Source organism: Diachasmimorpha longicaudata, chromosome 2 (assembly GCF_034640455.1).
Source record: "Diachasmimorpha longicaudata isolate KC_UGA_2023 chromosome 2, iyDiaLong2, whole genome shotgun sequence".
Lineage (NCBI taxonomy): Eukaryota > Metazoa > Arthropoda > Insecta > Hymenoptera > Braconidae > Diachasmimorpha > Diachasmimorpha longicaudata.
The window spans coordinates 11,137,104-11,150,754 of NC_087226.1; the positions used below are offsets into that span (position 1 = coordinate 11,137,104).

General features: G+C 36.9%; 1 protein-coding gene across 2 annotated transcripts; it reads left to right on the forward strand.

Annotated features, from left to right (window-relative positions):
- The first annotated feature begins 67 nt into the window (after nt 1-67).
- Nucleotides 68-13,642, forward strand: LOC135159760 (inositol polyphosphate 5-phosphatase E). 2 transcript variants are annotated; one of them, XM_064115781.1, is made up of 5 exons: nt 68-1,220; nt 7,301-7,613; nt 7,813-8,375; nt 8,709-9,177; nt 9,287-13,642. In XM_064115781.1, exons 1-5 carry the CDS (start codon nt 761-763, stop codon nt 9,399-9,401), a joined length of 1,920 nt encoding a protein of 639 aa, XP_063971851.1. In that variant the 5' UTR covers nt 68-760; the 3' UTR covers nt 9,402-13,642. The 2 variants fall into 2 exon arrangements, with proteins under 2 accessions (XP_063971851.1, XP_063971850.1); XM_064115780.1 differs by lacking the exon at nt 68-1,220 and adding an exon at nt 3,853-4,787.
- The last annotated feature ends 9 nt before the right edge of the window (nt 13,643-13,651 follow it).

The following is a 13,651-nucleotide window of genomic DNA, read 5'->3' on the forward strand; positions in this document are numbered from 1 at the left end:
TTGTCTTATTTCTCACATAATTGAATATTTTTTTATCGAAATGCGCAGTACCACGTGCGCAGTAGCTTGATACCAATGGCGAACTGTGTCCACGACCCGAATCACCCTTATCCACTCCTTCAAATGCGGGTGACAATGACCGATGTGTTGAAATCATTGTGATTCTTTAAATAACAATATTTTCCCTAATTCCACTGAAATCCGGGGGAAAAGATGGAGGCTGGGGTGAGAGTGAGGGCGTTAATACTCTGTCACCAGACTCAAGGCCATCCCAAATAATTTCCAAATAAGTGATAAATGAATAATTAACAGAATGTGAATTAATGTTAATCGCGAAACAGTGAGTGAGTCTAGTCCACTCGACATTAATGACGACCTAACATCTAATCAAACCAAATAAATTAATAAATTAGGACAAAAGTAATTAAAAAATCCAAGTTGAATGTCAATTGTGGATAATGGGTTATGTGACCCTCTAGTCTGCGGCCTGAACCTTCGATACTCATAACATCAAAGAGAATTGACTGGAAAAAAGTAATAGGAGAAATCCATGAATTCTGTTAATCCGGTGCTTAATAATTAATCTAGTCCAAGAGTTGTTGACGGGGTGGGAAGCCAAAATACCCCCAATAGACCAAAATAATCCTCTGGAATTGAAAATCTAATGAAAATCAATATTGATATTTTAAACCTATTTTAGTATTAGCTAGATGAGAGGAATGAATGAATTAGTTAATGAAAAATAAAATAAATTCCAATTATGGAGCACAGTGATCCCGGTGGGGTATCGAAAACTGAAATCTCTCCTCGTCTCAAGCAGAAGAAGAAATCCCTTTGTCAAATTTTAATGAATAAAAAAACAAGGGTTGGCTGTATGGAGGTATCGTACAAGGATTCGGAGTCTCATGACACTTCGAAAATTGAAAACTCTCAAGCCTCGCACACGAGCACCAAATTATCCCTTTGCTGTGCTATGACCGAAAGGAGTAGAACACCCCCACAGAGCATGAGTGCAACCAGGCTGTCACCGACGTTAAGTCGTGCATCGGTTAAATCGGAAATAGCATCGATCAATGGAAATTGCCGGGCTAGTGCTGTAATCGAGAGGAATGAACAGGTGCCGGTGGTCAAAATGAGGAGTAGCAAGTGTTGTCATGAGTGCGGAGTCAGGAGAAGTAATACGACGGGGAAGGACCATCGGAAGAGTGCCTACACTGATGGTGAGTGCACGAGTTAATTTGGGTTCAAAAATACTTTTGGGGTGGGCTTCAATGCTGTTTCTTGTTCAATGATGTTGTTAAACGAGATGAACATCTGTTTTTTTTCTGCAGTCAACTTTTTTACATGCACTCTGATAATAATTCAATGACTTTCAATAATCCATTCAATTTTTTTGATAGCCGTACTTACTCGATAAAGATATTCAACAGTTTTAATTGTCACTAGCAATTTAAATTAATTAAAATAATAAAGTGTCCATACAACCCCACACTCTCCCAATTCTCCAATAAAATCAGTTGAGAAACTGATCGAATAGACTTCCCACACCGAGAAACATACTGACATTTTGATTTCCAGGAACATATGACTGTTTGCTAGGAATTGATTACCAACTATTATTATTGATCATCCTGATTATCAGTGAGATTTATTGCTACATCATTCGAAAAAAACAAGCTTTATTTCAAGACCCATAATTTCAATTGGAGATCTTGAAATGTTTAAAATTGAAATGTTGAAAAGTCTCAAGTTGATGCTGTGAAATGTTTGATCTTTTTCGTCCCTGGATCTTCCCCATCTATTGCTCTCTATTTTTAGTTTTTTAAGATGCGATCACGCCGTATAATCATGAATGCATAAAGGCGCCATATAAGAATTGCATAAGCATAGGAGGACGAGAGAGGAGGATTGAAGAATGCTGACGTGGGATATTTTCTTTTCCAATGTTATCAGCTATTTCACATTGGAATATACATGTTAGTAATGACTACCTCAGTCCATTAAAATCACTTCATCGAAGGACCTAAAAAAATTAGGCGACACAATAAAAAATTTTTCTGCAAAATGCAGAAATCGTCTCAATAAAATGAAAAGTTATCTGACTTCCAAACATGAATTCAAATGTTAGGTATCTGCTTGCCTGGCTGCATAGTTGCGTTTTTTTTTTATAGAAAGTTGAACTAACAAGAAAATAAGAAAGAAGAAAAAGCTAAAGTTTCTTTTTTTACTCCACTTGTCTACAACCTTCGGGATTCAAGGCAAGAAGTTAAACCGCATATAATTCTTCATACAGACTAAGACTGAATAAAGCAGATGTCCTGTATCTATGGATTTGTTCACTACTTTTAATTAGATAACGTTATCCAATGATACGCATAGATGATTATTTCCACTCACTATTGTTTAGTAACGTAACATTGTCTATTTCCTCGCACATGCTAGTGCAGGCATCGCATAACAGACATCCTATTTATCTATTGTTACATGTTTTTGTTCTCTATCTTTGAATAGTCTATTTATTGATATCTGCAGCGGTATCAACACTGAGCCTTCTATACAATACCCAATGAGCATTCAGGGTCTCGGTTATAAATGTTATTTCAACTTTTTTTTACATTTTATCATTTTTTTACTTCAAAATCTTCATTTAATCATACGACTTCTTCATTAATTGTTATTGGTCAGGCCCCTACGACCGTCTGAATAAAATTAAATTTTATCTGCATTCGAGACGAACAGATGCCTAAACCTCTTAATCCCCATTTAAGATCCAACGATATTGTCATTCCATTCAAACTGTCTCTAGTGTCTTAATAATATCTGCAATGTATATAAAATTCAGGCATCGTTCAGGCATCTCACCTTCGGCTCGGGTTTCAAACAGCGTCAGGGCAAATTGGATCTTCGTGGCGGAAAAATTTACAACTCTAGATATTCACACGAAAATTGATGCAACTCTTTGTTTTCATTACAAAAATAGCAAAAACAATTCAACAATTCAATTGAAACTAATAGAGTCAATTTTTTTGTGTCCTTCATCGGAAACGTCATTTATTCTGCAGCAACGGAATTGACATTGAGTGAAAATGCAGTTTTTGAGACCGTGTCATATGACCAAAAAATGATGATCACAGGGAATTTCTTAGTGAGTTCGACGTGTTATGGAACACCTGCATAAAAAGAAATTCTGTAAAAAAATTTCTGAAGCTAATATGGGAATATAATAGACGTAACAGTGGCCATGACGAAGAGAAATGATGAAAGAAAAATCAACTATTGTATGTGATAAATTATTATTAAAAATAGTTTCATTTGACAGATATGAATGCCACTGACAGTCGCATGTCTGTCATATGGCGCACGTGCATCTGTTGATAGACTGGACAATTTAAGTCCTTGAGGAATTGCCTTTTTCCTCGTGTTAAAAAAAATTCAATTGAGCAGTTTTTTCAATTATTTCGAATGCTATTAAAATTCTCATGCTACCAACAAAGGCGGGGGCTGAAAAATTGGCAGAAAAATGGCTTACCCAATACTTGACTGACCCCCAAGATATAATTGGATCATCAAATTGAAGCCGATAAATCAATCAATCAAAAGTATTTACTGACCACGAAAACTAACAAAAGCAAATACCACTCAGCTATGCAATCTATTTCGAAGCCGCGATTAAATCACGCAAATTCTGCAAAATTCCAGAGACGCGATGGAAAAATCAAGGCCACCGACACGTGCTAAATCAGATGGAATAGAATTTCCTGACAAATAATACAAGGCGATGCATACACTACAACACTAGGATAATCGATCAGTGTGTGGGTGTCTCCTCACTCCGCCTGAACACGCACTTGAAGATTGAGAGTGTTCATCGCTCAGTCGGTGGTTCAACGCGGGCCGTTCAAGTTCGATAACAATCGGCCTTATTACAACATCTACATAGTAAACTGTCAAACGCCAATTATCGGCTAAATTAATAATTGCAATGTCGGAAAAAAGTCCAAAACGAAAGCACAAGAAAAAATCATTTTTCTACAAAGTGTCAAGAGCCTTCGGAGCCAGGAGGCGCAGTAAAAGTCGTGATGACTCGGTGTCCTCGGAGAGTGATGATGACATTTCACCCAGCAAATCGGCGTCCAAGGGGGCAACACCATGTGGCTCCCCGTTTAAACCAACAATCGCCGACAGGACTAAAGTAAACAAAGTTGAAACAGCTGTTTGCACGGCGTATCCCACGTCAAACATTCACCAAACGGGAAAACAGTTGCAAAGCTCCCAACATGGGAGAAATAATTCTCAGGATAATGGTGAAAATATACCGTTTATAGACGGTAAACCAAGTGATACGGATAATTTGAGGTTATCCAATAGGAATGACACACCCACACTCGCGCAAAGTAGTTCTGATCGGCATTTGGAGTCGAAGAAAGCGTTTCTGGAGACGTCAGTGAAAATGCAGAACTCGAAGGGAATTTCTACTGGAGATTTTGTGGAGATGATAGCCCCATCGGGAGTGGAAATAAAAGCTAGTAATAAATTGATAACAAAAGAGAAAAAACACTTGGGTCAGGGACATATTTCGGACAGCGACGAGTCGGATACAACAGAATCAATACATTCGGAGGATGAGTCGGAGAGTGAGGAGGAGATTAACATCAAGGATCTTTATTTTACAACTGGCAAATACATAACTTATTTCTTCCTGGAGATGGAAAGACAACACTACAATCCGCAGGATGAGAAATACAGTTATATTCATTATCATAGTGCTGGGGATTCATGCAAGAAAGGTATTCACGTGCTGCATAACTTTGTAGAGAAATCTAGCGCGTTTGATAGAACATTTTCAGGTCAACAGATCAATTTCCAGATAAATTTAATGATATCCATTGAATATTCGTTAAATGATGAAATACAATGCTAATTATTTCATCTGTCACTAATATTACTCGTGCGTAACTATGCTTTGAATTTTGGATTAATCAACATTTAATGGATACAAACAATGTGACACAGATGTCCAGAAATCAGGGGTTTTAGAAGCATTCCAGAGTTCTTGCATTCAATTCTTTTTGCTTTGGTATTTTGATGTCAAAGGATTTCTTCTACTGACTACACCTCGTTTTGATAATGTTTTTATTCTATACCGCGAGTCAGTTTCGATTATGGACCAGTTGTCAATAAGTACCTTGGAACCTGGAGGACATAAGTACTTTTTATTCTATCCTTTTTGGTAGATCTAATTGAGTGCTACAACAAATGCCCACACAAAACTTTCAGTATCTCGTTTATACACACTTGGAAATATTTCCCAAAAACGACCGAAAGATAAACCAACTTATCTTGGTTTACCACTATACTACTGAATTCTACCATGAACTTCCCGTATCACAGAATAGAACGGCGATAACGAAATTTCGGTAATTATTTTTTTCTCAGAGCAAATTGAGCGGTACGGAAAAGTTATTGACAAATATTTGACTGTCTCCCAAAGTTATCTACCCCTTTGAGAAAAATTCTCTACCAACAAGGTGTGAATCTAGTGTGAGGACATTTGTCAAATTTGTGTCCCGTTTTTTCGAATTGGTGAAACGTGCTGCGTGACCCTGAATACCGCACCTTGATCCATCAGAATTTTTATAGTCATTGCTTTTTTTTATCATTTTATACGTGCGTGTTATCAGATTGGATATGCGGTAATTTTTATAGAGGTGCGGCAGCACCGGAATGTAAAAATATGGTCGATTAATGCTTCTTGACAATGATGAAGGTGTGATGGGCAACAACTGCTGGCTAAATAAAGATGACTAACGAGGGTCTAGAATTGATGGATGCAGTGACGTTGGTGTGGCTGCATCGCAATATTTAATAATAGTGTGGAATGACATGAAAGAGTTCTTTGATGGAGATATTGCATAGGGTCTTACGATGATCTGCAAAGTTACGTTTGAAGTTTTTTCATGGAAATTTCTTAGGATTCAGTTGCTCGTGAACGTCCAGGCTTTCTTTGTCGCACCCGTTCCCTTGATATTTTAATTTGAAGGAATAAATTTACTTGACAATGAAAAAAATTCACAAAAGATATGAAGATGAAATTCTTCTTGGAGGAGAACGGGCTTTGCTTCAATTGCATGGTTCCACACAGAGCTCACAGGTGTAAGAGTGAGTGAAAATATAGAACGTGTCAGGAGCTGTATAACATGCTCACTCATCTCACTTCAGAGATATAGACAGTCATCAGCCACTCATCAGACAAGAGCATGCTAGCAAGTCATCAGAAACATCTCAACGGAAATCAATATCACACCCAAAATCATCTGGACCACCAACACACCAAGCCACACCATCGGTCGCGCAAGCGAGGGTGCGATACCCTGAGCTTTCGAAAGGGCCAGTTGGGGGATTCACGAAAAAAAGATTTGTGGACAATAGGGGAGTGGAGGTTGATTGGATGCAAGCGCTCAGAACATGTAATTGAATAATCATTCTCGGTGATATATTCTTCAATGACAAATGGAAATGCAGCACTTCTAAGAAATGAGTAGTTTTCTCATGTTTAGCTATAGGAGGGCGATTTTTTCTTTCAATTGTCTGCAATATTCTCCAGCTATTGAAAAAAGTTAAATAGCTATAATACACACCTTAAACGATAATAAACAATAAACTGCAGACTTTTAGTGTGGAAGGCATAGGCCACGTTGTGGTTACCAGTCCCCTTAACTCGATTTTTTTATCTTAAGAGAAACCGGTTTTTACCATGTTTTTAAAAACCAATTCGTGGTACATGGTGACTTCTAAATATGGGTAATAGTTTTCCCATGAAACGATTTTTGAATATTTTTCGGGTGTCATTGTACTTAAATATTCATAATGCTTCGCATTCAGAAATATTATCTGGTTTTAGGAAAAACCTGGTAGGAGATGTCGTCTGTTGTTCACCGGGACTAGTGATTTATGCCTGAAGATCGGCGGCTATAGCCGTATTCCTTATAACTTTCACCAAAACATTCCCTATCGTCTTGTTCTATTACATTTCCGAACTCTCTAGGATATTTTTACTCATGAATTACCATAACCGGGTCAATTGGAATCAAGTGCCTTAATAACTGGTGTTATGTCACACCATTATTTCTATTCCTGCGCGAAGGCTGCGGTAAATTAATTCACTAATTGAATGTTTGATTTGTATACTCTCTTCCTCACAAGACTTCATGAGTATCAACTTACTGATATTCATTGAAATAACATAAAATTCTTTATGAATGACTTGCCATAAATTTCGTTCCTCTCTTGTTATATCCAGGAGAACAGTCGTCTTCAGATTCAGCCTCCCCGAACATTTCTATGCAGATGAAGCACAAGTTATTGCACAGAAGATCAGTAGATAATATCGTCGTAAATTCGCCATCAACTTCGTTAGAACATTCCAGTCCGGAGTCCGTAAAGAGTGTACCAATCCGATTAAAACCGAGATCAACGTCTCACGATGCCATTGCTAGGAAGAAAGATCGTTTGTTGCACCATGAGGGGGCTGCATCAATGGACAGTCTGGCTAAGCAAGCTTTACTAGCTGCACAAGTTCTCAATTTAATTCCCACCCAGAAAGCTCGGGAAAGGTAATTCTAACAAATTAGGTTCTGTAGCAGTTGTTCAAGAGAAATTCCATTATTATTCACAGTTAAAATGTTCTATATCACATAAAAATTTTTTAGCCACCATTTTTGCTAGAATGAGAATAATGAATAAATCACGACAATGTTTTTTAAATGCTTCTATGTATTTTATGGGTTTTCTAATGTCGCAAAATCACTACAGGAATTTCTTGCATGGTCGTGTCGCCGCTAACTCTCTCCTGGGCCCCCTGGAGCTAGAAAAAGTCCTGCCAAATCGTGAAATCAAGATTTTCGTGGGCACATGGAACATGAATGGTCAAAGTCCCCCAAAAGAATTGAACGACTTCATGCTACCCTCCGAAATCCAAACGATTCCCGATATCCTGGCCATTGGAACTCAAGAGTCCTGCTCGGAGAGATCAGAATGGGAGGCAGCACTCCAAGAAACCCTGGGCCCCTCCCACGTATTGTTAACCAGTACAAGTCTTGGAACACTCCACCTAGCCCTGTTTTTACGTAGGGATCTTGTCTGGTTCTGCTCAGTACCCGAGGAGGACAGCTTTTCCACTAGACCTGGGACGGCTTTCAGAACTAAAGGAGCCGTGGCACTCGCACTCATCATCTTTGGCACTAGTTTTCTCTTCGTTACTGCTCATCTCACGGCACATCAGGACAAGGTCAAGGAGAGAGTGCATGATATCAAGAAGATCGTCCGGAATCTTGATTTACCCAAGGAATTACCGACCAAGCATAGCAAAAGTAAAGGTGAGAGCAGCATGCGATACAGTAGATGGTTAACAAGCAAAATAAGTGTATATTTACTTATTTATTAATTGTATTTTGCAAATTTCCATTTTACATTTAGAAAAACCGCTGTATGGTTCACAGTAGTTTTCGATCGTTTGTTATCAGAAGTGCTGATATGGTACACCATTTAGGATATTTGTGGTGGATCAATTTATCATTGACTCATAAATTTATTATTTTTCAATTTAAATTTGAGTTTGGATCTTCATATTAAATTGTTAGAAATCATTTCGTTAATCTGTGAAGAAAAGATTTTGACATGTGGAAAAAAATCTCTCCCAACAATTGCAGATGTGACACAGAACTTCGATTGCGTCTTTTGGTGTGGAGACTTGAACTTCCGTCTAGCTCAACCCCGTGAGGAGGTAATCCAGTGGGTGTCAGACGCATGTTTTCCGCAAACAACTCCTGTAAATCTCAGTAAAGATCAACTACGTATGACATTAAACGAGGGCGCGGTATTACGTGGCTTCGAGGAGGCACCAATAACATTTCCACCGACCTACAAATACGATCCTGGCACACAGACATTCGATTCAAGCTCCAAGCAACGTGCACCAGCATACACAGATCGTATTTTATTCAAGGGAAAGGGACATACTCGGGGCTATATGAGACGAGTGAGTCATGATACTTCAAACTCCCATAAAGATGGCAGTATCGAGTGTTTGGTGTATGACTCGGTACCTAGTATTTGCACGTCCGATCATAAACCAGTTTGGGGGGTATTCAAGACCACCGTAAGGCCTGGAATCGATACGTGAGTTTAATCCCTTCATTATCTCTTCATAAATAATGTTGATGGGAAATTAAATAGTTTGCTTTATAGCCAGACCCACTCATTTCTCATTTGTCTTATTTTTTTACAGAATACCTCTAGCTGCTGGACTGTTTAATCGAGACGTGTACCTTGAGGGAATTAAACGACGTGCAATTGCCATGGGTGACTCATATAGCTCATCAAAAGTTTGCGCACTGCAGTAATCAAATTTTGACATCCATTCTATGGAAAATACTCCTTCAATTATTCAGGCCAGTTGGGCACGGAAATTGAGGTTTTGCATAATTTTTTTTTCATCGACTTCCTATTTGTTTTTCTGTTACTTTTATTGAAACATGAAATATAAATTCTCTGTTTTTAATACTGCGATTTTTTCTAGAAACGTTCACTAGAAAAAGTTTCTATCCAAGTATATTGATTTGACAAGTAAAATATTAAACTCAAAATGAAGCAGGTTGCTGCAGCCTGGGAATAGTCCATCATCAAGAGAATTAAAAAAGATCTCGTAAATTCATGCAAACCTCAATCCATTGAATTTTTGAAAATGTTTTTTTTTCTTTTTACCTAAACCTGCTTTATGTGGCAAGAATGAGAATAGTAATTAAACTAATGGGAGAAATGCTGGGCTTCAATTGATCTAGTCGAAAGAATAATTCACATTTATTGTGTGAATAACAAAACTTCACTGATGAACGTTCATTTTATCAATATTTCTCGATTTTTTATAGAGTAATTAAAGTGAAGAGCTTTGGATTTTTTAATAGATTTTATTAGATAGGACAATTCATTACTAGGGAATACTGTAATCAGAATATAATACGGGGTATCTTCAACACTTTAAAATTCGGGACAATAAGAATTTGATAATGAAAATTACGGTTCTCCAGAATTGATTTCTGAACAATTTGATTTTGTGATTTTTATGACGGTAAATTATTCTGTGGACCTACTCTGTCTCTCGTAATGAGTGATGGTTATCAATGATGTATTTAAAAAACCACCGAGAAGACACGTCCAACAGTATTTTGCACTCTCTAAGCTGTAATATAATATTAAGTTCCAAGTGACTACCCTTTTCATTGCTAGAATTTAATTCCGATATTTTTGCTAACGTCATAATTTTTAAATTAATAAGTTTGCTTGTGATTCGTGATGAATAAAAATTTTCATGAGATCGTGTTAAGGAAATCTTACAGGAAGATGTTCTAACGCAATATAAAACATTAAACATTATAGAAAAAAAGGTGCTTGTAGACAAGATTATTTTCTGTGAGAAATCCTCCGGAAAATGTCTTCTATAGGAAAAATAAATTTCTAAAAAAATTAAGACGATTCCCTCAGGCATCTTCGAAATTCTGAGAAAATTTTTGATACCTGTGGTGATAGTAAACTCACATTTCATCGTTTTATTTCTGCACAAGAGTGAATGTAATCAAAATTATATTCTGATTTTCCATTACAAAAATTATTCCTTGGATACTGAAATCGCAATGCGAGAAGTTCCTAAAACTACTGCTAGACGGATGGGAGGTAATGAAATAGACAAAATATTGATGTATAATAGACAATACATGGAATGTAAATCAAATGCGCAGGGGTAATTTATGATTGTTTTGCTGAGCAAGATAAGTACATGTTTATTGACGGGACTATCCTCATTAAACTCAGTTATTCTCCGTGTTATCGAATATTACTCAATGATAAATATTATCAAAATCTCGTCGAATTCACTGATGAGAATATTCTAAAGGTTTCTCGATATTTCGAGGCGGGCTGCTTCTCCATAACAGATCGTGAATCTTATAACTTTGGATATGCATTGAGTAACAGAGTGTTGATGCAAGATAAACCAATTTTCGTTGAAACGAGCTATATGAAAAAAATATTTCGAAATGTAGAAGGGATAAAAAGTTATGTATTTTTTTATCATCAAGTGAGGACCGCAAAAATTATCAAATTAATTGTGGGGAAGTTCTCCCTTTCAGGGGGTATCTTCCCCAAGATTATTCTAATAACAATTGCCTACACAATGAATTTGGGGAATAATTAAAATAGTGTGATAAATATTTACGAAAATGTTAACGAAATTAATTAAATGTAAAAATTAACTAAATGTAATTCTGCGTGGCAAGATTTGATGGAATATAAAAGAAATTAATTGAGTCAATGTAATTTTGTTTTCATATTGTACATTAAAAATATTCCACGTTATTTTATTTATTCAACTGCGCATTAATATGTTATACCGTTTTACCGGGGCTTCCCAACAATATTCTATCCTTAAATAACCAGATAACAGCATGGCAAAGAACGATAATAAAGTAAAATAAAATTTGAAGTTTCCAACAATATCAATCAGTAAACTAGAGATAAAGCATTCAAGATATTCTCATCAACTTAAGTTCCACATAACATTTATGTTATCTCCCTCCAATCTCGAAATATTTTTTAAGGAAATTAGCTGTAAAATTACCGAATTCAGCAAGTTTCATCACTCTGTTGTTAAATGAAATATTGAAAAATGCGCAGTTCTCCAAAGATAAAAACAAATATATGGATAAAAAGAATCGGCCAATATCGAGGCGACGTAAGAGGATATGCCTTACTACATGCCTTACTGGAAAATGGAAAAGAATTAAGAAATTGTCGCTATGAAGTGCTTCTGATCGATGCCAATATATTTAATCTCTAGATTCAAAATTGTTGATATCTTAATCGTTTGATTGATAAAAAAAATATTTCATGGAAATTATTATCGTATAACCGTAATACCAGAAAAGACTCACAAAAAGTGCTAAATGTACATCAAGTATAAGACTGTATCTCTGACTTATTGGTACACGTGAATTTTTTTTCTATGAATGCACTGTTGTCTACTGTGATACCTAAAATTTGATCTATAACACATGAAGTAATGGAGGAAAATTGTGGGTACTTGAAATTACGTCGAAGGTCCTTTAATTAGCCAAATATAAACCAATAATTGACCTCGTAAATACACCAAACACAGTGATAAAATACAATGTTTATATTTTAGGAACTTAAAGCAGTACTGCACAAACTTTTCAATAGAATGTCGTATTTATGAGTTTTCTATGTTGCATCATCATGAATAACAAATGTAGAATGTTTCTACTGAAATAAAGAGACTCCATTATCGAATTTTCAAATTAATTTTCCAAGAAATGGGACACAAGATATGTTTCCATGTCCAATCCAATTGGACACGTCTGCAATGTGCACCCAAAAAAAATATTACACATCTACTACAAAATTCTATTTTCTATTCCCTTTTGTTTGGATATTCTATCTCTTTTTACCGTGTATTAACAATATTGAGGTATTTTTGATTGAAAATTGGAAACAAAAAAATGCTCGGCCCATAATAAAGATTCCTGTATTATCCGAGTTGATAGCGCGCGCTGATCAAGCATAGACCACAAAGCTCGAACCTAGACTTCCTATATTCTCGGAGATTCCTGACCCACGACACTACCCATCTAGTGTCCATCTAAATTCCTCCTCCTCGAAATAAGTTGCAACCGTGCAAACAGAGGCGAAGTGGATTCAACAGAGACAGAAAAGCCGTATTAAAGAGAGCTTGTCCGGGGGCAAAATCGTGTCGACGGAGGGCGATTAAAATCGTCGCCATTTTGTTTATTTTTCCTGACTGTTTCAAAGGTAAAATATATAAAGACGCTCATCAACGTCAATCAATTTTTTGAGTAATACGATCAAAAGAGAACGAATATAACCATAAATAAGTGTGTTAGTGAAGCTAATCCCGAGAGACTATACTGAGACACTCGGGGTCACCTGTCTCTTGAACAAAAAAAAACATCGTAATAGTATCGAACTCAACTAAACCCAAACGTGGCATTTTCTATCGCGAAACCTGTGATAATCACCCATGAACACCTCATAAACAAAATCCCTCAAGAATAAATCAATGAAAGACAAAGATTCGTGTCGAAAAAGAGATAGACAATTCCTCCTAAAGGCCCTAACCAATTGTGAAAATTCAACACGTCGACCTTTCATCGTTCCCACCAATTCAATTAAAATATAAAGCTTTGTAAAAAAAGTGCCCGGAAATAATCCTGTGTCGCATCACCCAATAACACCGGTGTTCCTGGAGTAAATCATAATTTTCCGTCACCCACATCATAAAAACAACCGGGGGTTGCAATCCGGTCTCTCTCCAACCGTTCAGTCTCCCCCTCTCGGTGTTCCGCGGAAGCGCAAAGCACGACATTTCTTGTTGGCATACACACACATAAATACATACCACACTGAAAGCCCCAGTTGGAGCATAAAAAGTGCCGTCGGAGGGGAAATAAGAGAGGAGACAATTTTTTCTCTCAACTTCGTCGTGGCAAGTAAATAATTATCCGGTGGCATCGTCGGACATACGATAATTTGTGTCTGAATACAGTGGGGGGGGGGAGGTGTT